Source organism: Mauremys reevesii, linkage group 1, assembly GCF_016161935.1.
Source record: "Mauremys reevesii isolate NIE-2019 linkage group 1, ASM1616193v1, whole genome shotgun sequence".
Taxonomy (NCBI): domain Eukaryota; kingdom Metazoa; phylum Chordata; order Testudines; family Geoemydidae; genus Mauremys; species Mauremys reevesii.
In genome coordinates, this window is record NC_052623.1 from 16,524,827 (window position 1) to 16,550,498 (window position 25,672).

The 25,672-nt window shown below is 41.4% G+C and overlaps 1 protein-coding gene across 2 annotated transcripts in view; it reads left to right on the top strand.

Moving 5' to 3' along the window:
* C2CD3 (C2 domain containing 3 centriole elongation regulator) overlaps positions 1-25,672 on the top strand; it is a 74,653-nt gene that overhangs the window by 20,536 nt on the left and 28,445 nt on the right. For both annotated transcript variants that reach the window (XM_039480998.1, XM_039481008.1), the window contains exons 15-26: positions 1,122-1,273; positions 2,967-3,210; positions 4,265-4,448; positions 5,388-5,571; positions 7,309-7,478; positions 10,033-10,156; positions 11,440-11,708; positions 13,188-13,277; positions 14,368-14,988; positions 16,336-16,662; positions 23,479-23,617; positions 25,301-25,365. In XM_039480998.1, the coding sequence (XP_039336932.1) occupies positions 1,122-1,273; positions 2,967-3,210; positions 4,265-4,448; positions 5,388-5,571; positions 7,309-7,478; positions 10,033-10,156; positions 11,440-11,708; positions 13,188-13,277; positions 14,368-14,988; positions 16,336-16,662; positions 23,479-23,617; positions 25,301-25,365 (2,569 nt within the window). The remainder of the gene's footprint in view (positions 1-1,121; positions 1,274-2,966; positions 3,211-4,264; positions 4,449-5,387; positions 5,572-7,308; positions 7,479-10,032; positions 10,157-11,439; positions 11,709-13,187; positions 13,278-14,367; positions 14,989-16,335; positions 16,663-23,478; positions 23,618-25,300; positions 25,366-25,672) is intronic.

Here is a 25,672-nt window from a genome sequence, read left to right on the forward strand (position 1 = left end):
CAGGTGAGTGTATCCTGGAATTGCCCAAACAGTAAACAAGACCTGTAAAATACCAGAGGAAAGTAGGCAAGGAAGCCCATATATAATAAAGCAAGGAAAAGAAAGCAACTGCTCTTTGTGGGAAGGGAAAGAGATGCTTAGAATGTTGTGTCCAATGCTGTATGGTTGGAGGGATGACTTTATTTCTTTATAATCCTGTATTTTGTTTTATCTTCAAATACTATATGCGTTAGTCAGCACAAAAGCTAGAGTTAATGCAATGTTAAGGGAAAGAAGCCTCAGCCAGGAAATTCCAAAATTTTAGCCTTCTGTTGTTACACAAACTCAGCCATGTTTCATATACACCTCTACCCCGCTATAACGCTGTCCTCGGGAGCCGAAAAGTTTTACCGCGTTATAGGTGAAACTGCGTTATATCGAACTTGCTTTGCTCCTCCGGAGTGCACAAGCCCGCCCCCCCAGAGCACTGCTTTACCGCATTATATCCGAATTTGTGTTATATCGGGGTGCTTTATATCGGGGTAGAGGTGTACTGTTGTATTTACATCATTTTGACCAAATTGTTATAGCAGAAATCCCACTTTTTTGTTTTGTTTTCTTGGGTTTTTTTCCTTTAAAAATATCAGGAATGTCAAATCTGTTTTTCCCCAGTTTTATTGCAGGATTCATTGGGAGTCTTAGAGATGTGAATTGTGGGAGTCCTCAGGCCTTAATTGAAGGTGTGATTTCATGGAAAGACATATCAAAGACATATTTTTATCCCAAGTCACTTCACTGGTATTTATGATAAATAGGTTTTACGCTTCCCTTCACTCTTCCCCGCCCGCCCCGCCCCCCCCCAAAAAAAAGATTTAAAGCAATTGGAATAAAAATCACTTGCCATCTCAATCACACCTTTTTTTGCATTTTTTGCATGGTACATTTTCTAATTCTACCAAAACTGGGTAGACAAGCCTGAACTGAATTTTTAATTTGGGTCTCCAACTACCAGCATTCAGACCACTAGGGAAATCTTCCTCTGTTAAAACAGAATACTCTGCGTTTGACAAACAGCTTCCCCTTCTGTTTTAATGTAGTTTGCTTCATTTACTAGTTGTGCAGTAAACTCTCTCTCATACTAGGTGATGCCTATTTCATTAACTCCCAAACATCTGGAGAGACTCAAGAACAATGTAATGGTTATTGAAGCCTGGAACAAGATGCGAACCCCCGGAGGCGACAGACTACTAGGATTGGTGAAACTTCCTCTGCATCAATTTTACATGTCATTCAAGTAAACAGGCTCTTGAATTTTTGTTCTGTTTTTGACCAGAGTGTGGGGTATGTGCCGACCAGTGGCAGGGGAAAGAAAGGGAACGTATGTCCTTACAGCAGCCTGCAGCAAGAGTCTGCTCTGCATTGTAGGATTCAAGAATTGAGGGCCAGACTCTAAAACATGTGTCCTTGGTCAGACTGGAAAGAGTTTGTCAACAGTGCAAAATGTCTGATCCATATTATTGTTAAACTATATTCTCTGTTGGGACTTTGCTAAAGTAGCATTGGTATTAAGTCCCCGATCCTACAACCAGATCCTTGCAGGTGGATTCAGAAGTCTGTGCAGAGCCCACTTCAAAGGGGCCCTACATGGGTGCAGGAGTCTGCCATAGCTGATGACTGCAAGGTCGGGCCCTAAATTTGTAACAAGAAAATCTACAAGACAAGCAACAGTGGGCCCACTGATGTTCACTAATGTGAAATGTATGATTTTCACTGCTTTAAATCCACCATTTGCACGGCACTGTTGTGGTGCAGAAGCAAGTAAGAGGTGGACCAGTGAACAGCGCATAGAAATGAAGACAGCTGCAGTGCTGTCCAACTAAACCAGCTTAACTCATCCTGTTTGTAAGAAAATATGTCTGTAGCAGATCAGCCTGACCATTCTCAAATAGCAAGCCGTGGCGTTCATAGTTATCATTAGTTACATTGGATTAGAATAGACATTGGTATGTGCACTATAAACAATATTCAGTGCCTTCCACTTGTTTCAATCTGTCCTTTCCCAAACTGTGACTGAAATAAGCAGGTGATCTTATCCTTAAGACTACCATGGAACTGTCAGTTTACATATCACAGGTTAGTGCTTCTAATATAAAAATGTTGTCTGAATAGCTCAACTTCAGGTGGTCTTTCCTGAACATTTCTTTTTTCCTCTTTTGTTCAGGGGTTTGGTTCCTTCCTTAATTTAATGGCAGCTTAGTTCAAGCAATACCTGCCTAAAGTGATTTAAAATTGATCAAAATAAAGGATACAAATTATATTATTTTTAATTAAAGTTACTGGTTCCTGACATTTTGGTCAAATTAAACACAGGAGCAAATCAGTCAGTGCTTCAGTTAGGTGGAAGGTGCTTTATTATTCAATTCAGTGCACATTAGACGCTGGGATTTATCAAGAAGTAAATACATGTTGCTATGTCATCCGACTACTACCACTAAAGGCCTTAGTGTTTCTGTGGAACACTCCACTGTCACCCATCTTTTTGTTATTTTTCAGTGTTTTTTAACTAGTAAAATCATACACTCAATGGCTGTTTTTGTAGTCTAGTGGCAGTATGTTGTGCTCCTAAATGGGGATCTTTGGACAGGTCTCTAGCTCTCATCCTTCATTTGCTGGGCTGGCAGTAGCTGAGAGCACTTCACCTCATTTCCCAGAGACCACTACTTGCTAGCTGGTGAAGGTAGTTTCTCCTATCCACCAGAATGGGGAATCAGTATGATGTGAAGCCCAAAGGTAGGGGGCGGGAAAGCAGTCTCCTTAGCTGTGATGGGTCATTGTAAGACCAAAGTTGTTTTGGTTTGGTTTGGTTGTTTTTAAAAGAGGGGGGAAGGGGGGTTGATACATTGGCTTGTGTCATTGCCTTGAGGGCTTCAGGTGAAACATGTGATGCCTTAGTGGCTTGTTCTGATACCCGTTTTTTTCCTCTCCAGAGACCCCAAGATTTCTCGCCTGCTGCTTCAAGCTCAGTATCCAGTGGTTGCAGTGGACAGCTATATGTCTGTGATAGATGTTTTTACAGGCAATAAAAACGGGAGCCTAAGGGTCATTCTGGCAATGGGTTCAGCTGATCAAATAGTGGCACTGCAGAGACTAAAAAATGAAGAAGGAACTGTACCTCCCATCACGCAGCGGCCTCCCCACTCTCTGGATCCTCCCCCTGCGAGTCACTCAGTGGTATGCTCCCATAACTGCTGTTTTGGCTTTTAGAGACTCATTACATAAGAACGGCCAGACTGGGTCAGACCAAAAGTCCATCTAGCTCAGTATCTTGTCTTCCGACAGTGGCCAATCTCACCTTGGGTTTATCAGAGATAAACTGAACAGGGTCTCTCATCTTTATGTTTTGTCGGAGCCCATCTTACAGTGGATTATCACGTTGTCACCCCTCATTCCAAGCAATGGCACAATTGCTGTATCTATACTTTGCTTTTTTTTTCCCTGTCCTTTCCCACCTTCCCCTGTTTTGTGTCTCCATTCCCGTTTATCCCATTCTCTTGGTTTTTTCCTCTTTTTCTTTTTTTCTTTTGTTTTAATTTATTGTTGCTTCCCCCACCTGCACACTCACTACCAGGAAACCATATTTTTGTGTCCATTAGTGGTTCTCTTGGACCTGGACACGTACTCTTGCAGCTAAACTGTGTTGTGTGAGGAGACGCATGTAACTTGGGCTGGTGAACGGCTTTTCTGAGCCTGTAGCCCTGTACGTATGATCTGATGCTTTGTCCAGCTGTATTATGGACCATGTGCCTCAGGAGCAGGAAGGAGAACTTAAAGAAGCTGCCCGCAACAGCATGTTTGAAGTGGAAATCAGAGCAGATCCAGGGTCATATAGCTTCCCCCCATACCAGTGCTGACCCTCTCCTACATCCCCACTGCTTCCATCTAGATTAGAATTGTTTATAGTGTCCATCATTATAATGTCTAAGACCTGACCCTCTGCACCATGTGCACCTAACACAAGTCTGGTATTCTCCCAGGGGACTCGCCCCTGAGTTTGGGAAAGACTTGTATGAACAGTTAGAGTTGGGGGAAGGGATGTTTCTCATTTTCTAAACAAAAGTTGCTACAATGTTTTAAATGTTTATATAAACTATAGAGGAAATGACTTAATGCAATGTCAGTGTCAGGGTGATGAACCTCATCATCTCATTCCTTTAGGAATGTAGCTCTTGTACACTATCGCCAAGGTGCTTCTCTTGTTCACAGGAATTCCCTTTATCTTATTTAGCAGTTGGAGAGAGAGGTGGAAGGACTGATGGAGCATGCATTTGAGATTCATGTGGGGAACGTTAAAGGGCTCACTCCCCTACAGTCCACAGTCTGGGGAGAGGCTGATTGCTATGTGCAGTACTATTTTCCAGTTCAGGAGCCTGACTCCAGTGTGTTACAAGGGACTGAATTGTATGAAAACGGTAAGTTTGGTTTGTGATAGGACTTTGTTTAAAGCATTGCTTTAGCTAAGCGTTGTTTGTTTCTGTTCTAGCTCCCTGGGTACAGTGTCTGTATCTCTGTGCTTCCCTGATATGGCTAGTGCAGCAGAAAGCCAATGTATAGCTAACTTCGGGTCAGCTCAACAAACTAAAAGCTGCACCCTTTGAGGTAGATGGTAAGACTCCCATTGATTTTCAATAAAAGGTATTGGGTCCTGTGTCCATTGATTTTAGCACCTTTCATCTGAAGATCCGAAAGCACTTCATAAACTTTGACCCCAATCCTGCAAAGATATGAGCATGTGCTTAACTTTACACACAGTGAGTAATCCATTGATTTCAATGCAGACTTCACATGCATAAGACTTTGTAGGAAAAAGTCCATAAACTGACTTAGACTATATAGGGCTTATTTCACTTCTGCAGTAGCTGAAATATGGCACTTGCTTTAACTGAAACATTATACAAAGTCTTAGGACTGAATGATATATGCAGTTGAAATTGCAGGGGAATTTTAAGTATATATAATTTCTGAAGCGGGAATTGGGACAAGATACCTGGGTTAATCTCTCTTCTCTTGCTAAAAGAGCCATGGGCTAGTTCTTCTGGCAGTCAGAGGTTTAGGGTTGTTAGTGCTTTGTACCTCTGATTTCTATTTCATTCAAAAGACAGCACTTCCCACAGCACACTGAAGAATAATTGCTGTGGAATTAGTTCAGTGCTATTTTTGAGTCACCAGCACTACATTCTGTAGCATCCAGGTATTTCTTTGAGAATTCCATGGGGAGAGTTTGGACAATGAGCTTTTAAGCAAAGTCACATTAGGTTGTTTTCAGATTACAATCTGAGTGCTTGCCATCTTGTTCCTTGGATATATAAAGTTGGGATCAAATATTTAACTGGCTTTGTTTGACTTTGTAGGCATTAAGTTAAAGCCTTTCCGCTCAGCAACTACTTTGTGCATTCCTGATCCCATTTTTAATGATGAGCATCATCATTCCCTGTTGGTACCTGCTGATGTCCCAGTACAGAGGCTCCTGCTCAGTGCATTCTCTCCACAAGGATTAGCAGGAGGAGGAGGAATCCAGTTTGAAATCTGGTGCAGGTACAGAATAAAGATCCATTTCCTCACCACTCAGAAAACAGTGAGACTAGAGGAGTGACTAACAGTGAAAATCTCCTGCCAAGCAATAAATTAGTGATGTCACTATGGAGTATGCATTTTATTCCTCTGAAAGATTGCGTTTAGAGAGGGATTTTTTTACCTGATTTTTTCCAGAGACACCGATCACCTGACTCTTTGACATCACTGGGAAATTGTACTTTCACTTTATAACTAGTTTAATGATCTGTGCGTTGGGTTTAAATAATCTGTGTGTCCTTAGGTTCCATTTCTTAATAAAGTGGCATATGTGTGTTATTTTATGCTGCTATTTTATTGTTTCTTTCCACTGAGCCACTGATTTTTAGGAGAATATAGTGTGAATGTTTGTTTGCATATGGTGAGTTTTGTCGTGTGTATCTCACACACTGTATGACCCTCTGCTGCTCATCACAGTCCGAAGAAAAGGCTTGGCTAATACATGAGCTTTGCTGCAGCAAACTCAGGCTCTTGTGAGCCAACTGAATGTGTAATAGAGCCAAGGACCCATCTCTGCAAGCATCCTGTGGCCTTTCTCCAAGTTTCAAATCTAGAAACTGTCAAGAAGAACCTATCAGCAGATCTCCACTGTTGGCGCGGTGCTCAGGCACAGAGACTGCTAGGTGCCAGACAGAATAGGTCTTTCTGTAATAAAATCAGCACCTCAAGAATACATCCAATCTTACTTCTGCACTGCCTTCAGAGCTTGGCGCCCGGAGAGCGGTGGCTCTTTGCCAGGCACCCAGCCAGCAGCAGTGCAGAAGTAAGGGTGGCAATACCATACCATGCCACCCTTACGTCTGCGCTGCTGCTGGTGGCAGCTCTGCCTTCAGAGCTAGGCTCCCGGCCAGCAGCTGCCACTCTCCAGCTGCCCAGCTCTGACGGCAGTGCCACTGCCAGCAGCAGTGCAGAAGTAAGGGTAGCACTACTGCAACCGCCGCTAAAATAGCCTTGTGCTGTGCCCCCATCCCTCCGCACCTCTCCCTCCCCACAACTCCTTTTTGGGTCAGGACCCCTACGATTACAACACCATGAAATTTCAGATTTTCATAGCTGAAATCATGAAATTTATGATTTTTTAAACTCCTATGACTGTGAAATTGACCAAAGTGGACCGTGAATTTGGTAGGGCCCTACTCCTATTGAAAGCACAGTTAAGTGTGTGCATGTGTGATTACCTTTCTCCTGACTTGATCATTATTCACTAAATGGAATGCATTGGCTTTAAAACTAGTTCATAGCTATAGAGCACAGTTAAAAACTGTCTAGTCATTATTTTCAAATTTTCTTTATTGCTGGTAAACTGGTGCTCCAAGAACAAACTTCATGGTATTGTTACTGATTTTAAATCCTTTTTTCATTGTCTTGCAATAGGCTCTTAGTAATTTACATACATTTTATTGTTTGGTCTATTTTGTGCTAGTCCATTCTCTTGTTTTCTTTTAGATTCCAGTTTTTAGTTGAAATATTGATAGGTGACCACCTGTGCCTGTCACATCAGTACAGCTGTAGAACTACCATATCTGGAGTATTCGGAGTATTCACCTTTTTGTGAAATTGCCCTTGTGTGGGTTTCTCTAAATATAGGAAAGTATCTGAAGATGTGTGAATTAAAGCTGATCAGTATTCAATCTTGAGAGCCAGTAATCACTACAGCTTGACCAAAATGTTATGGTTGATGCGTCTGTGTGTCTTGCGCAGGTACTATTATCCTAATGTCAGAGATCAGATGGTTGCAAAAGGGACCTTGCCGTTGTCACGCCTGTGTGCCATGGTAACAATGCAACACCGCGAAGAAGTAGGGATACAGACCTTTACTCTTCCGTTAATCCCAAGAACCGAATGCTCAGAATTTTGTCCACGATCCTCAGGTAAGTGAAGACATTCTTTTCTTTTAAAAAGTGAAGTGTGTGTATCCACTGCCAAGGAGAACGAGAGAAACTCACCTTGATTGAAGCCTAATAATAATCCAGCATGTTGATCCTACCAGTCCAAGATGTCAAAACTCACTCTTGGAAATCAATGACAAAACTTCCACTGACTTCAGTGGGTGTAGGGTTGGGTGTATATTGTATTTATTTACTAGAAAACTGTTTGAATGAACCAGCCCTGGGCCTACCACATCTCACTGCCACATGAGTCTCCAGTTTGGTCTCCCACTTCTCAGACCAGAAGGGAGGAGGGAATTGACGCAATAGGCTTAGCCTATGGCAGGGGTCGGCAACCTTTCAGAAGTGGTGTGCCGAGTCTTCATTTATTCACTCTAATTTAAGGTTTCGCGTGCCAGTCATACATTTTAATGTTTTTAGAAGGTCTCTTTCTATAAGTCTATAATAATATAACTAAACTATTGTTGTATGTAAATAAGATTTTTAAAATGTTTAAGAAGCTTCATTTGAAATTAAATTAAAATGCAGAGCTCCCCGGATGGGTGGCCAGGACCCGGGCAGTGTGAGTACCACTGAAAAGCAGCTCGCGTGCCGTAGGTTGCTTACCCCTGCTCTATGGAGTGGGAAGGAGCCTGTCCACTCTGTAGAGGTTCTTCCAGATGATGCAAAAGTAGCACTGAAGAGGCTTTTAGGGAAATCCTTTTAGGACTCTTCAGTCAGAACAAAGGTGGTGGTTGTGACTGGTTGCCTCCTTTAGGATGCCACCTGATGTGCTGAGATACCACTGAGCCTGTCTATTATGCCAGCCTGGGTACCCTTTTTACCTGTCTTGCTGAGCCAAGCAATTCTCTTAAGCCTCCTCCAGCACACACAGGCAGGGCCACACCAAACTGCAGAATGAAACAGACACTGAGATCAGTTCTGTGAAGGCTCAGCTTCAGGGACTCGCCCCAGCACTTAGGTGTCCACCTCCCTTGGGGTGCAGACCCAAAGGTATATTATGAAATCCGCCTCCTCCCTCAATGTGGAGGAAGGTATACACAGCCTCTTATCACCCCATTCAATTAGAATTGTACACTGGGTTATATTATAAACAAGAAATAAGTTTATTAACTACAAAAGGTGAATTTGTAAAACAGATTATTGAGCAAATAAAACCAAGTACGCAAGCTAAACTCAATAGACTTAAGAAACAGATTATAAAATGTAATTTCTTACCCTAAATGTTATTTTAGGCAAGTTGTAAAGTCTCTGTGGATCAGAGTTCCAGTTCTATTTCTTTTCAGATTGGACCATTGTCTCAGTCTGGACTCCTCCCCTGCCTTCCCTTCAGGTGACCTTAGCAGTCTTTCTTCTTTGGCAGACAGGCCATGGAGCAGAGGAGTCCCGTTTGTCTTCCTCCCCACCCTTAAGTAGGATTTCCATAAGGTGGGAATCCTTTGTTTCCCAAACTTGTGTCGTCCCCCCCTACCCCCCTTAGGGGAAAGTTGCAAGAAGTCCCAGATAATGTTTAGTATCAAGTGACAAGACAACAATTGCATATCCCCACCCAACGCCTCACAGGACGGAGAGAGATTAGTATCTTCATGGTTTTGTTGTCCCTTCCTGATGGCTCATCACATTTGATGGCCTGTCGTCTGGTGGGTGTCTTCCCAATACACACCCAGTTGTGATTGTTACACAGTCCATATTCCTAACTTTAGATACAGAAAGGATACAGGCATACAAATTGGATAATCACATTCAGTAAATCATAACCTTTCCAATGATATCTTACAAGACCCATCTTGCATAAAGTACATCTCAGTTATGTCATATCCATATTATAAGCATATTTCCATGAAAAATATGGAGTGCAACATCACAGTTGTGATATGGAGTATGAGAGGAGTAAACCGCAAGAATAAAGGATGGGGATTCTTGGAGGGAGTGACCAAGGAAAAAAACACAGAGGCTTACTGGTATGGAGGAGTGAGCTTCTTGCAGAACATATACTTGCATTGGCAAAAGGGAATCTGATAACTTTGAGAGTATTGTAGATGTTAAAATCTTTAAAGGATTTTATATGTCATTTTACTCCCACCCCCCTGTTTGTAAGCAACTGTCTGATATAATCACAACATCTTGGTATCATATAAGTGAGGACTGAATCATAATGAATTCACACAAAAGGGCAGAGTTAAGGTTGTGCAGATGCAACCTTAACTTTCATTTAATAGATTCATACATTTGAAGGTCAGAAGGAGCCATTAGGATTATCTAGATGGACCTCCTGCATAACACAGGCTGTAGAATTTCACACGGTTAACTCCTGTATCAGGGCAATAACTGGTGGTTGAACAAAAGTGTATCTAAACATTCAATCCTGACTTATTCTAATTCTTAACTATGCAACAATAATGCTGCCTTTTCATAGATTTTTTTTTTGTGTGAAATTATGTGCTTACATTAATAGAATAAATCTTGGTTAATATTGGCTGTAATTAAAAAAAAACAGATAGATGTTTTTCGTTTTTCTTTGTCTTTTTTAATCCAGGCTTGCTTGATGTTAGTGTGAGGTACAGACATTCACTAAAAACAGCAGGGGGAGTAATAGCTGCTCGAGCCATTTCTATTTCTGTACAAATACACAGAGCAGCTGGTTTGCAAGCAGCAGCCAGGTAAGATCTAATTCTAAGACAAGATTTTCTCTTAACATAACTTTTTTTGAGGGGGGGGGCAGCGTGTCATGGTGGTGGAACAAATTGTCACTCGTTAACCTTTCATCTGTGGAGATCTAGATTCAAACTATGAAAAGAACATCAGTGGCTATTTCTGTCCACCAAACCATTGGAGAGTTTAGTACAGTTTGCTCATGAGAGGCCTGGAACTGAAATAACAGGCCGTGGTGTAGTTCAAGACTGTGGTGCAAAGCTGGGCTAGGGAGGAAGCTTGTACAATACCTGCCTATAACAGATGTGGCTCTAGCCATTCCTTTTGGCCCCTCACTTTACTGAGCAGAGCTAAATTCAGCCACAATTTTTACAATATAAAAGACTTTGTATTAAAGGGAAAAAAGGGTATGCCAGCCTTTGTGCTTTGGATCCTCTTCTCATTGGTTGGGATTTTGCATGACAGCACATAAATAAAATGAATTAGTAGACTACACATTCCTTTTGAAAGGAATGCTACTTTAAGAGAGCTAAATGGCTTGAAGGTTAGTCTCAGCAGGCAAGTTTAGTGCATTATAGAAGGAAGGGTTAAAGCAGAGTAGTGAGCTGCTCTTTAAGGACAGGAGTGGTTCCCAGCACTCCTGAGCAATGTCCTTTGGTCTGTTCTCTGAGCAGCATTGATGGGCTCCTCAATCAGGCCCAGATTCAAAGCCACTGGACAGACTCCCTTTGACTTCAGTGAGCTTTGAATCAGCTAATCAAAGTCTAACAAGAGTTTGGGTCTTGCTCTTTGTTTCTTTCTGGAGCAGCTGCTCTGAGGAGTGATCCTGCTGCCTCCTTTACAAAAGGAGATATTCTGGGAGCCCTCGTGGACCTGATTTTCAGAGGTGCTGAGCACCTGCCATTCCAGCTGTAGTCACTGGTGTGAGCAGTGGTAGGGTCACTAGTATAAACAGGCCACAGCAGTTTTGGCCACCATTTCATTACTGATCATAGTAGGTCTAGATAACAAAGAGCTGAAAATTGTCAGCAGCCAGTCCACACTAGAATTCCTGCCTTTACCAGCCCTGATGGAGCTGCTGCAGTGCTCGATCAAGGATGGGAGATTCCCAAAAAGTCTCTGTGTAAACAAGACCTGAGAGCAGAGGTTGAATCCACTGTTTTGTTCTCATTGTAGTGCAGCTAGGGGTTAAAAACCCCTTCATTGCGGTGGCATACATATGTACTTCTAACTAGATCACTTGTAAGCACACCTGGTGTGTCTCCCTATCATTTTTCCTTCTTATATGAAGAGCTGTGGCAGAAAAGAACCCTTCACTGCAATCCAGTGCAGAAGTGGGAGTTAATGCCTATGTGTCTATGCACCTCTCCTTCCTACCTGAGGGGGAGAAGCGCACCACCCGAGCTGTGGCTCGAACTTTCTGCCCAGAGTTTGATCACCACACTGAGTTCCCATGTAACCTCGTCATCCAGAGAAGCAGCGGAGAAGCATGTTGTCTGGGGGAGCTCGTGCAGTCTGCACAGATAGTCTTCTGCATCTACCACCAGAGCATCAAGTCAGGTAAACAAAACAAAAATGAGTAGGAATCCTAGGTGGCTATTGCTGATGGTGTTATTGACATGAGCTTCTCAGGTATAGGACACACAGTGAATATTCAGTATAACTGAAATGTAGGTAAATGTAATTATTCCAGTTATGCTTCGGCCAAGCGCTTGGGGCCATAGCTAATATTTCAAGGGGATTTTCAGCAACTACAGGTGATCAGGATGTCAATTTTACATCTCATCCAAAAGAAGGTAATACAGTAGTGATGCTGCTCTGCACTTACATAGCACCTTTCATATGAGGATTTCAGGACACATTACAAAGGCACATTAGCTTTATTACCCCCATTTTATAGGTGAGGAAACAAGAGAAGGAAATTAAGTGACTTGCTTAAAGTCGTGCAATGATATTACCTCACTCACCTTGTCTCTCTAATATTCTGGGACCAACACAGCTACAACAACACTGCATTCCTCCTGAAACATCAGTATTTCCTGCAGCCCTCTGGGTTTCCCCTGGAGATCTCCCACTGAACTAATCACATTGCCTAACCTTGTTTAGATTGAAATGTGATGAGATCACAGCCTGAAATGATAACTTTTTGTAGAGAAGGTTACAGATTATTTCTAAAAGAGGAAGATGGGTTTCAAAAGCAGTATTATGTATAATTGTTTACATCTTATTTAAATTGATTAATTGATTTCCCTCCAGCTGCATTAAGGCACCAATATCTTAAAAATACACCTCTACCCCGATATAACGTGACGCGATATAACACGAATTCGGATATAACGCGGTAAAGCAAGGCTCTGGGGGGGGCGGGGCTGGGCACTCCGTGGATCAAAGCAAGTTCAATATAACGCGATTTCACCTATAACGCAGTAAGATTTTTTGGCTCCTGATGACAGCGTTATATGGGGGTAGAGGTGTAGTGTGCAGTTTTATGATGGCAACTTTTTCTGTTATCTCAATATAGTGGCAACATCATCAAGCTTTTTATAGCATTATGTTGTAGAATATTCTAATACAATTTAATTAAAGATACCAGCCTTCAGTGATAGGCAAAAAAATAATTAACTGTTGGCATGAGTTAGGTACTCAGTTACTCTGTGGACAGTACTATAGCACTTGGGTGCTTATTTTAGAGCATGTTGGTAGTGGAAGTACTCCCTAGAACACTCCCAGAATACAACAGTGCTGGAGCACACGTCCTATAAGTAGAGTGCACTGCCAGAGCATTGCCAACAACTGTGTGGTTATTTACTCCACCGTTTTTCATTCTGAGTTTGGCCAATATACGTTGTGCCTCCTTGGTGGACCTTCACATTTCTTTTTTTCATGGAGGGAAGTATATGCCAATATTATGACCTTATATCTCTAATAACAAAATTATATAGCTCTCATTAGGAGACTAATACTTTATGAATTACTTGTGCATGTTTTAAATCAAGCTCAGCTTGATGTGTCTGGATATCTTTGATTTTGATTCTACAGCCACTGGTTCAATGAAAACTCAAACATCAGGAGACTACCTGCTTGGAACAGTCAGGGTTCCAACCAAAGACCTGTTGATCAAAAGATCAGGTAAAGTAGAAATGCCATATTACTGACATTATCCATATAAACAGTACTTCAGTAGTAACATACTGTATTGCTTATGTGGGTTACACGTTTTGCATCCTATTTTATGAAGCCAAAGTTCTCTCATAAGCATTAGAGGTTTTTTAAATTAAAGATTCCTTATTAAAATCACATTTAACTGAAAATCATTGGAGATCATCTGCTGGGATATGCTATGATCTGCTAGGTAGCCCATGTGAAAAGGAGAGATTTGGGAATAGCTATTCTATTAAACCATGAATACATGTTGCACAGCTCTTCATGCACATCTGATGAGAGAGGAGCCAATCAGTCCTTATTATCTAGAAATATGTGCAGGACATAAGAAGAAAATGGAAAAATACACACCCACAGTGAGCTGACCCAGTGAATATTAATTGCCAGAATTTTTTGGTGCAAGTGCTATGTATTAACCACTCTCGGGATTGAAAGCTACACTGCCCTGAAATCCAGAACTTGCAATATTCAGTCAGGGATGTGTGATATGTAACAGCTATAAACAAATGCTCATACAATGAGAAAACAAAAGGTTGGATTCCCAGATTTCCATAGTGTAAAATAACCACATCTTGCATTGACAGGTTACAAACTGTCCGGCCTTGAAATCAGGACATTCTGATGATGATCTTGTTTGTTTCCACTTCAGTCTGAATATGATTTTAGCAACCACTTTCTCAAACCTTAGAGTTTAAAAAACAATTGGTTTGTATATACTATCTGGAAGGTAGGAATCCCAGCTTTATTAACTAGAGCTTCATGGGATATTCACTTGTAAAACCATATCATCAATTAAGTGGAAAATTAAAGTAAAATGGTAATCAGGTTCATGTGATTTTTATTTATTTATTTGTTTGTTTGTTTTATTTTAAGGCCGGATAATTTTTAACCTTGACAGGTGGCAAATACTTAGATGAACCAAATGCTTTCAAAAGGAATAAACTTTTCCAAGTACTGGTCCTGGAACAATGATCAGGAAGAGAAAAAAACCCTTTTCTTTTGCATTTCTCAAAAATGTAATAATTGAGTCTGATTACTCTCTGTTGTTCTGTTGAAGGTATTACAGGATGGTACTCAGTAACCCTACCTGAGGATTTGGTGCCTTCTCATTGCACAAACATCATGGAAAACATAGTGGGCGGGCTGGAGCTTTCTATTACTTTTGCTCATCATGGTGACAGAGAACGAGTTGTGGAGGCTGCTAAGCTTTTAGGCTGGAATCATGAGGAAAACCATGAAGATAGTCTGGATGATGACGACGAATGGCATCTGAGCAAAAATCCCGCAACTGTGACGATTTCTACCCCCAGAGTGTGGTTACCAGTGCATTGCATGCTACTTGCAGGCCAGACTCACATAAATAAAAGCACTTACTGCTATCTCCGATATAAATTGTATGATCAAGAAGCCATTTGGACTTCACTTCAGAGGCCAAAATTAACTGAAGATGAAAAACATGTTACGGTGATGTTTAAGAAAACAGACGAGATGGAACTGACAAGGAGCCAAGCACTGTTGTGGTACTTCAGAGAGGAGAAGCTAGAAATCCAAGTGTGGCGGGCCTATGGGAAAGAAAACAACGTTGAAAGACCACTGGATACAGATCGCCTTATTGGCTCTGCGTTTGTGGACCTTGCAGCACTTGGACAGAGGTCAAGGAGAACACTCACAGTTAGTGGTCAGTTTATAAAGAACATTCTTACGCTTCCTGACTTTTTATTCCATTTCCTTATGTACTTTTTAGCTGGTTTAACCTCATCCATATGTCATTCTCTGAAGCAAACCAGTTGCAGCCTTGTTTTGTCCTTTCTGTGTTGTTGGTTCATTTTGTTTTCTTGAAAAGATGAGCAAGGGTAAAACACTTGCGTCAGAGTTCAAAGCTTAGTGAGTTATACTGGTGAAGAATTAGGTAATGGTGATCAGTAAATGGGTGAAGAATTAGTGTCAGTGAATTGTGGAAGGATTCCTCATTAGAATCTGAATCTCTGAACTAGTATTAATGCTGATCAGGCACAATAGCACAGCAAAGGAGCCGCTGGTTAGAGTTAACACAAGAAACCTGCATTGTCTGCTAGTAGTTAAAGGAAAGGACTAGAAAATTGGAAAAGCCCTTGGACTTTTCTATTCTGTTCTGGTTCTATATTTCATACATCACTGTGATATCAATTCCAGGTCACCTGCCAACTTGCAGTCTGATCTTCTAGACCAGTGGTTCTCAATCAGGGGTTCAGGGCCCCTTGGGGGGGCCACGAGCAGGTTTCAGGGGGTCCTCCAAGCAGGGCCATCGTTAGTCTCACTAAGGCCCAGGGCGGAAAGCAGAAGCCCCACGGCATGCAGCTGAAGCCTGGGGCCCTGAGCCCCACCACCTGGGGCTGAAGCCAAAGCCTGAGCAACTTAGATTTGTGGGGGCCCCTGTGGCATGGAGTCCCAGGCAGTTTCCTAGCTTGCTATCCCCTAACATCGGCCCTGGTTTTTATATGCAGAAAACCAGATGTTGTGGCACAGGTCAGCTGTGGAGTTTTTAATATCATGTTGGGGTGGGAGTGGGGGCGCTCAGAAAGAAAAAGGTTGAGAACCCCTGTGCTTAGACCAGTCAGTTGACCCTCATTTGGCCAGGCTCAAACCTGGTGGGGTTAAAACTAGAAACTGCAGGTAAAAAACCCTCAGAACAAAAACTATGCACAGGCTGCATCTGAATTTTGTTTCCTGGATACAGTCACAAAATCATGCCAAAGGAAGTGTTTCCAATTCACATATGAAGTTGAGAGAAAAGTGCTGTATATCTTAATTTCAGCTGTCCGTGGGAAAATAAAGAATTAACTTTCCTAGGGTTTCCCATTACTTTTTTCCTTTACAAACTCATGTTACTAACAATCCCTGAGGGATCTGTTTGTGTAGAGATGACATTACCAGATTTGAGATCCACCCCAATGATCTGAGAACAGACTTTAGTCGTCATGAAATATAACGTCTCTTTCCAAGATACTAAATTTTGTCTTGTTTGTTTGTAAATATCCGGTTCCAGGTATCTATCCAGTGTTCAGGCGCAATGCTTCAAACCTGTCAGGAGCTGCTGTACGTGTTCACATTACACTTGCTTCCACTCATGCTCATATTACTTCTGCTCATGGGTTTGACTGTGCTGAAGACGTTAGTAACAGTGAAGATGAAGGCGCAGAGAAAGTTCCTGACCCAGACCAGCAAGTCTTGAAAAGCCACAATCAGAAACTGAATTCCCCAAGCTCAGAAATCCCTGTTGTGAAACCATCTGATGAGACTAACACAAAGGATCTGGAAAACACATTTGCTGTCACTATCCTTGTGGAAAGAGCAATGCACTTAAGTTTAAAAGGTAAAAGAAATCTTCTTGCAAAATACGTTCTTTTAAAAGATATTGTCAGATATTTTACAGCAATTTAATAAAAACAATGCCCAAGAGATTTTACAAAACTTAATATTAACAAGAATATTTTCATTATGTTTTGAATTTCAATCAGAACAATTTTTGTTTGGATTTAAATATTCCCCTGCAGAGCTGTAGCCCTGTACCACTACATCATGTTAGTTCATGAGCATCAGAAAGTGAACCTGCCCGTTCTGTTTCTATTCACCATGCAAAATGGACAAGGGCAAAATGTAAACAAGCAGGGTAATGTTGAAAAATATATCTGTTGAGATGACCACTGAATTCTGGAGTCAGCGGCTCATCCGAATAGCAGCCTATTTGCCCATCCTTAATTCCAGTCACTGTTGACAGAAAACATTCTTTCAGACTTACAATTTTCAGCTTATTGTTCATTTGTGGAACTAAACTAGTGACACAAAACTAGGAATCTGGGAACTGCTAGAATCTATGAGGGGTGATATAAGAATCTATAAAGATTAGAATGAACTCACTGTAACCTTGAGCCAAGTCATTTTGTCTCAGTTTTCCACTTTGTTAAATGAGAATGATATTCAGATGCCCAGTTACCATGATGATGAGCACCAGTAATTGCTTTTAAATATATCTTCCAATCTGTTAATTCTGAACATATTTTAAAATATTCCATTTTAGTGAGATTATACTTAGCACTCCATGTGCTCCTAAGGTGACACACTTGGTAGCTTTTTAATTTTTTTAAGCTGTCTGCTATTCCCACGATCTGCAGTTAGTATTAAATTAAGGTCTTTTTATTGAAAAAGAAGTGAATCAATCCCTTGAGATTTCCACATACATCCCAGTGTAACCTTACTCCTCCACATCTTGGCACGCATGTGTGTGTGTTTAGCACTTAGCACAGTGGGCCCTTAATCCTGATTGGAGCCTCTAGGGTCTAGGCAATACCTGAATGCAAACAATAAATATTAATAAGAAAAGCAATACTGCCAGGAAAGACTGTGTAGGAAGGCCCAGATTAGCTAATGCTTTTAAGTTTTTCCTAGAAATGTTAAATCTATTGTTTAACAATGTAGATAAGTGTGCCCAGTGGTCTGTGATGGGATGTTAGATGGGGTGGGATCTGAGTTACTACAGAGAATTCTTTTCTGAGTGCTGGCTGGTGAGTCTTGCCCACATGCTCAGGGTTTAACTGATTGCCACATTTGGGGTCGGGAAGGAATTTTCCTCCAGGGCAGATTTGCAGAGGCCCTGGAGGTTTTTCACCTTCCTCTGCAGCATGGGGCACAGGTCACTTGCTGGAGGATTCTCTGCACCTTGAGATCTTTAAACCATGATTTGAGGACTTCAGTAACTCAGACATCGGTTAGGGGGGTTTGTTATAGAAGTGGATGGGTGAGATTCTGTAGCCTGCATTGTGCAGGAGGTCAGACTAGATGATGATAATGGTCTCTTCTGACCTTAGAGTCTATGAGATGAATTAATTTAAATGATTGCCCACTGGAGTTTACTGACATGAGGTATTGCAAAAGCAAGAATAAAATGGTCATTGACAAACCGTGCTTTAAGCACAAGTGCTGCTGGTACACTCTGAGTCCAACTTGTTATTTTAATGAACAATGATTCTATAATCTTCTGAAGGTCGCAGTCTCTGTGTGTTCAGGAACTTGATGGAATACTATTTGCTACTAAAAGGAGTTTGGAACACAATAAACAATGTTTCTTTTGTGTGAGTTTTAAGATGGAATTGTTTGTGAATACCAAGAGAGATGCTCGCAAACAGAAAAGAGTTGGAGAAACTATTTTATGCCTGTTTCAGCGAAAATATTTTTCTTAATAAAGAAGAGTTCATTGTGATACTATAGATAACAAGGATAGAATGAATGTTCCTGTCTATTACATTAAGGATGATCTTTTTTTCAGGAATTTTAATGGAACATTAATAGCTAGTCAGTTTCAAAAAATGAGCAAAACTTCTCTGCAGGTACTAAACCTGTCTCTGAGCCTCCTACCAATTTTTTGGTTTTACAATCACATTTTCACATTTTAATTAAAAATGGGGGAAAACAGTTAAACTGACTATACATAAAGTGCTACCAAACACAAAGTAAACTGAAAAAATAGGTTTTTTTTCCTCTAACATCATTTTAGTTATAATAATATTGGGTGTCACTTGGTGTGATTTTTGTTTTTGTTTTGAAGTTGCTGATGTCACTTTCGTGTGCCATTACTAGCTTCCTAATGTCAATTTCTCCCATGCTTCTACTCAATTTTTCTGATATTTCCCTGGAATAGATATTTACAGTGTAATGTCAGTTATCCCAATTCTCTTTATCCAGAAATCCCTCTGAAGCACATGGTATTGGCCACTGTTGGAAGACAGGACACTGAGCTAGATGGACCTTTGGTCTGACCCAGTATGGCTGTTATCTGAATCCCCCCTGTAGCCTTATGTTAATTACCTGTTGATTAACTAACATTATAGTGGTGGGAACTATGATTTGTGAGGATTTCTGGAGATAGGGATGAGGAAAGTAAGAAAAGGAGGGGGGAGAATGAGAATAACATAGGGTGGGTAAGGGAAAGAGAAAACAGGCAAGAAATAATCAGATGAAGGGGTTACAGTGAAGACTGAAAGGAGAAGGGTTCAGGGAAAGGATGGATGGGAGCTGAGAGATGATAAAGGAAAGAGAATGGGCCAGGAGGGAGGGAATGAATAGAGACAGAGAGGAGGTTGGCGGAGAGGAAAGGGGAGAGAAAGGAGGGAGGTGGGAGTAGTTGCAGGAGACAGGATCCTCCTTAGTGCTGCTTGAGCTCTTCCTGGCAGTGACAGCCCCTAGCAAAAAGCAAAACTTGAAAAACATTAGCTTTGCCATAGACTGCCAAGGCAGATTGGACATTTTACTTAGCTCTGCCCCTACATGTGAAGAGACATCTGGCTACTAATCTATTACAGACAGGTTTGCCAGCTTATCTAAGCATATGTGTATTATCAACAGGCAATACCTGAGCTGCATCATCCACAATCCTGCCCAGGATAGCAACATTTGTGGTGCCTATTTAAGTTTTAAGCTCTTTGTACGTTTGTAAGAAAAGCAGATTGAACTCTGAAATGCTTCTTGTGTGTGGAGGAAGAAATTCCATTCCCCGATGGAATTCACAGGCAGGAATCTTCAGGCAAGCAGAATTACAGACGGTTTATGTGGCTGTTAACACAAAGTGTGACTGCCATTTTGGTAGCTGCAATAGCATTCTCCTACATTAAAGTGATTTAAAATAGGGGGCATAGTGCAGTAGCTGCTTACCTTGTTGTTACCATGACAGTCAGTGGATCCTAATGAGATGCTTCTCACAGAGCCTTCTTCCTAATCCTTCATTGGAAATCCTGTGGCAAGGGGTTCAGTTCAGTTCACTGGAAGAAAAGTTGAATATATTTTAACTGCTGAACTTGCCAGGAGCCCAAGTGCTGCATCTAATTTGTGTAAAATGCAGCAGGCTGCTTAAACCACCCTTATTTTTTTTATATGGAGTGCAGCCCACAGAGGCACTCTGATAGCATACTAGGACATGTCCCTGTTATGGGCTCTGCCATCTACGGAAAGATGAGGGTGATATAGGCTGTCTTTTGATCACTTTTGGCTTCTAGTGTTGATGTGGAACTCATTTCTAACGTCTATTAATATGTGAATGCCCTGAAAATGAGCCCTCTGATAAATACTACGTCCAGGTCATCTCCAGGAAAAAAAGCACAATTTTGTTTGCTGTTGTCACAGCAAATTGCAGGGATTTCTTAAATAGCAATCTGTGTGCAAGAAGGGAACAAATTATCTACAAATAGTGAATTATAGCTGCAAAGCTTGCTGGTGTTGACACCACCTAAGAAGAAGAGTTGCAAAGGAGGGAGAAAATTGAGAGGTGGGAATCCTCTGTTGAAGGACCCTCCCAAAGGGCATAAATTAGGCCAGACTCAGTATCTCATTTTCCCAATATAATTCAGTACAGATGACCAGAGAATATATAGCACCCAATGCTTTCCGAGGTACTTTATATTCCATGTCTTCTAGTTTTGAGAAAGTGTCCAGATTCCTAGATATGACCTTGTGTTACTGTGAATGTACATTGTTTGCCAGGGGAGCCAAACTAGGTCAAACCAATTAACTGATTACTTTATCTTTTTTCTCACAAGACTTCTCCCAGGTTTGTAGAAAACAAAAAATTGGGGGCAAGTGTTTGTGTTTCCAGCCCTGAACTATTTTTATGCAAGTCATAATAATCTGCTTGTAACAAAAGCCTTGCAAAGTTTTCACTTCCACATTGCAAAATGTATGGCGTCTGTGGTAGCTCAGCTTTGTGTTGTTAAGCTCCTGTCTGCAATTGTATTAAAAACAGTGTTTCCTAAAGCTTTTAGAATCCGGTTTTGCAAACACTTCGGGGAAGGCCAGTCAGAGCCCATTATCTATGGCCTTGTGGTTAAGAAAATGGGACTGGGACTCAGGAGATCAGTTGTGGGATGGACCGTTTCCTTTTGAGCAAATCACTTAGGCCAGAAGTTCTCAAACTGGGGGTCGTGAGGTTATTACATGGGGGCTCACAAGCTGTCAGCCTCCACCCCCAAGCCCTGCTTTGCCTCCAGCATTTATAATGGTGTTAAATATAAAAAAAAGTTTTTAATTTATGAGGGGGTTGTGCTTAGACGCTTGCTGTATGAAAGGGGTCATCAATACAAAGGTTTGAGAACCACTGACTTAGGCTTTGTATGCACTAGCCTTTTTTCCCCTTAAAATTTCCCACTGGTGCAGCTCCACCAGTGATAGGAGGACCAGTGGGAGAACAAGTGCAGGTGAGATGCTAGTGGCCACCAGTGCTTTAACCACCGCTGAGTTAATCCCTGCTCAGAGAATGTCTAGATGACACTATGGCAAAAACCCCAGAGGCTGCCAGCACCTTACTATGTCAAGAAGTCCCACGTATTGCTGCCCTGGGAGCTGACTGGTGGTAGAAGTGGACGGGAGGTTTCTTTTGGGGGGCGAGTGTAGTGTAGACAGAGTTTATTTCTCTCTCTGCCTCAGTTCTTTATCTATACATGGGGTTAATTCCTTACCTTACAGGAACGTTCTGAACCTAAATCCCTATTATGTAATGTTTGTGAGACATTACATAAAAAAACTTACTAATCCTTGGACATCTTTGGCACCTTGCATTTGTCTGTTAGGTGGTGCACATTTCCTTATTTCAAGCCTGACAGGAGATGGGTTCCTGTGTTGTAATGGTTCTAAATAGTTGTGCTTGGTACAGGAACGTATTCAGTCACCAGTCAGACTCACCCTGCAGAGCCAACTCAAATCTCATACCCTTTAAGGCCAGAAGGGACCATCATGATCATCTAGTCTGACCTCTGATACAGAGCAGGCCACAAAACCTCACCCACCCACTCCTGCAATAGGACCCTACAACTTCTGTCTGAGTTACTGAAGTCCTCAGATCTTGATTTAAAGACTTCAAGTTACAGAGAATCTACCATTTACACTAGTTCAAACCAGCAAGTGACCCATGCCACTTGCGCAGAGGAAGGTGAAACCTCCCCCCAGGGTCTCTGCCAGTCTGACCTGAGGGAAAGTTTCTTCCTGAACCCAAATATTGTGATCAGTTAGACCCTGAGCATATGCAAGACCCACTAGCCAGACAGCTGGGAAAGAATTCTCTGTAGTCACAACCCTCCCCCTCAGTCCACTGGAGATATTTGCAAACAGCAGTCATGAATGGGCCATATGCAGTTGTAGTCAATCTCATTGTGCCGTCTCCTCCATAAACGTATACAGCTCAGTCTTAAAACAAGTTAGGTTTTTTGCCCCCATTACTCTCTTGGAAGGCTGTTCCAATCTTCACTCCTCTAATGGGTAGAAAACATCATCTAATTTCAAGCCTAAACTTATCAATGGACAGTTTTTTTCCATTTGTTCATGTGCCAACATTGGCCCTTAACTTAATTTAAATAACTCCCCTCCTTCCTTGGTATTTATCTCTCTGATGTATTTATAGAGCGCAATCGTGTCTCCTCTCAGCCTTCATTTGGTCAGGCTAAACAAGACAAGCTCCTTAAGTCTCCTCTTGTATGGTAGATTGCCCATTCCTCTGATCATCCTGGTAGCCCTTCTCTGGACCTGTTCCAGATCTGGGAGAGTGAGCTGGGTTCTATTTTGGGTTGTGCATTATCCACAAAATTGCTAATTAATTTCTAACTATGTGACCAGTTTGGCCCCTAGTTATACCTACAAAACCCCATTGATGAGAATGGTGTTGCTTGGATGTAACTGAAGGCAGAATTTGCCAGGAGGAATTTTTAATACTGGTTACTGGTGAGATGAGCCAGAAATAACCCAGTTTGACTTTTGGATCCCAGGATGCATTTGCACAGCTGATAATATTTTATTTAAAAAAAAAAACTGGGCAATTTTTTATCTGTAATCAACAATCACAGAATCCCTGATGTCATTTTTAGAGTCACTTTCATAGTAAAGGTAGACAATAGTATTTTGCACTCCACTCATATCCTGACTGGAGCTAGTGAATGTCAGCAACATCCTGGGCTAGCTCTGCTACTCTAAGGAAACCACCAGCTGTTAGGTTGAGCTGGCCTTTGCCATGATGCACAGTTTTTATCTTTGTCACGTGGTGTAACCATTATTATCCGTAGCTAATAGGTTTGTTCTGCTGGTAACACGATACTTAATTTTTTAATGAAATGATTAATCATCTGCCTTATTCTAACCACATTTCACAATATTTTAGGGAGCCCTCTCACTGAACGCGGAGTGGCAGCACCCAGTAGCTATGTGATGTTTGTGGTTGCTGATGCAGATGCTCCAATAGCCACTGCAATAATAGAAAATACTGACTCGCCAGTTTGGGACTTTCAGCAGCAAACAAGGTATGTAATGCCTTTCAGAGGCAGACACTTTCATAGCCATGGTGTCTGGTAGCCCACTGGCCAGACAATGAATGAATAGATGCACTTAGTAAAGTGGTCCTCCAGTAACTGGACCTGCCCTGTTATGATTCCTGCATGTTATTTTATCACCACTCACAGTTTTATGCAAGTCCCTTTGTGGTCCAGAAGCAGCAGCTTTAACCAAGTAAACACAGAGAGGCTTTCTCTGGCCAAAGCAGTAGGAGCCTTGCTAAGCTTGTCACAGCTGAAAATCCATGTTTGCATATCTTACAGTAGCTCTAGTGCCTATAGTGTCTGGATTGAGTTGTACTAAGGAAGGTATGCTCTGGGCTAAAACACAGGACCAGGAGTCAGACGTGTATTTTATTTCTGGCTGTACCATAGATTTCTCGTGTGATATTAGGCAAGACATTTAACATCTCTGCGCTTCAGTTTCCCCACCTGTAAAATGGAGCTGATAACATTTTTCTGCCTCACAGGGCTGTCGTGAGGATTAATTCATTAATGTTAGTGAAGTTCTTTGCACTTTCATAGCACTTTTATGTCTTTGTATTAAGTTTGTACAGTGCCTAGAACAATGGGGTCCTGGTCCGTGGCTGTGGTTTTTAGGCCACAATACAATTAATAAATAACTTACACTAGTACAATTTGGTGGGGATCTCATGGTTTCTGCAAAGTTGTGAAGTCAGGCGTTCGAATTAAACCTGAAGCAGTTGCCATTAGGATTTTCTAAACTAAAAGAGACCGACCAGCATGAATCAGTAAATAAAATATCTTTTATTGTTGTACGCAGTGTTGTAACCGTATTGGTCCCAAAATATTAGAGAGAGAAGGTGGGAGAGGTAATACCTTTTATTGGACCAACTTCTGTTAGTGAGAGAGAGAGACGCTTTGGCACTGACACAGAGCTCTCTGGATAAACTCATCTCTCTCAGCAACAGAAGTTGGTCCACTAAAAGATGTTACCTCTCCCACATTGTCTCTCAATAAATAAACTGTATTTAGCATGTTAGGCACTAACTTGTCCGTCATAGACTGCATGGAAATTATACCAGTGACTGCACAGAGACAGGTTTGCTGGCTAGACAGCTGTTTTCATAATGCAGAGACCAGTCATTCAGACATTGATAGCTGCAGTTACAAGTTTTATTCTCTAAGGTTATTTGTGCTCAGAGCCTATCTTGAATACTAGAAATATGCCAAGTGACCCGAAAATGCTTTGGGGGAAGTAAGGGATTTTGTCTCATCACTATTTTGGGAAGGTGGTTTTTTTTTGTTTTTTTTTTCAGAAATTAGGTTGCAGTGTTTCAGGTGGCCATCTTAATCTTTATTAAAAATTTGCTACTCTAGTGCTTGATAGTATTTTCACAGTTATCTCTTCCCCCCCCCTGCTGTTTTCACTACCCTAATTTAAAAATATTTTAGAACAAGATAAAAAAAAAAACTTACTCCTTGGGTAAGCAGAAAACAAGCCCATGTAGCGGTAATTATGTACATTGCACTTTTAATGGCCTAGACTGGGGTTTTTCCCCCGTTACTCAGAGACTACTTTTCATAAGGTAGACAAAATGTTATTAAAATTCCAGAAACACTTTGCCTTGCTAGCTTCTGACAAATTTTATTGTTCTGCATAACAGATTATGATGATTTTATTCTTAATAGACTATCCAAAGAACTTCTGTTGGATCCACAACAAACCCTGGTCTTCAAAGTATGGCATAAAGCAGGTAAACCACCATGGTGCAATGCAGAGAAGCCCCTGGTTCAGAGCACAGAGTGGGTAATTTGGCTCCTTCCAACAGATGGAGACAGGAATTTCAAAGACATTAGTGGCCTCTCCCTAGGAGAGGGCTATACTAGCTAAGCAGTCCCATTCGTTTCCTATCTTGCCAAAGTCCCTCCAACTGTGAGAAGCTTTTAGCTAGTTTTAATTAAGTTTAGGTTTCAAACCTTGCTTCTCACCAAGTTTAAGTTGACAGGATTTTAGAAGTCAGATTTTCCTGGGGAGGGGGGATGGATTATTATTTCTCTTTT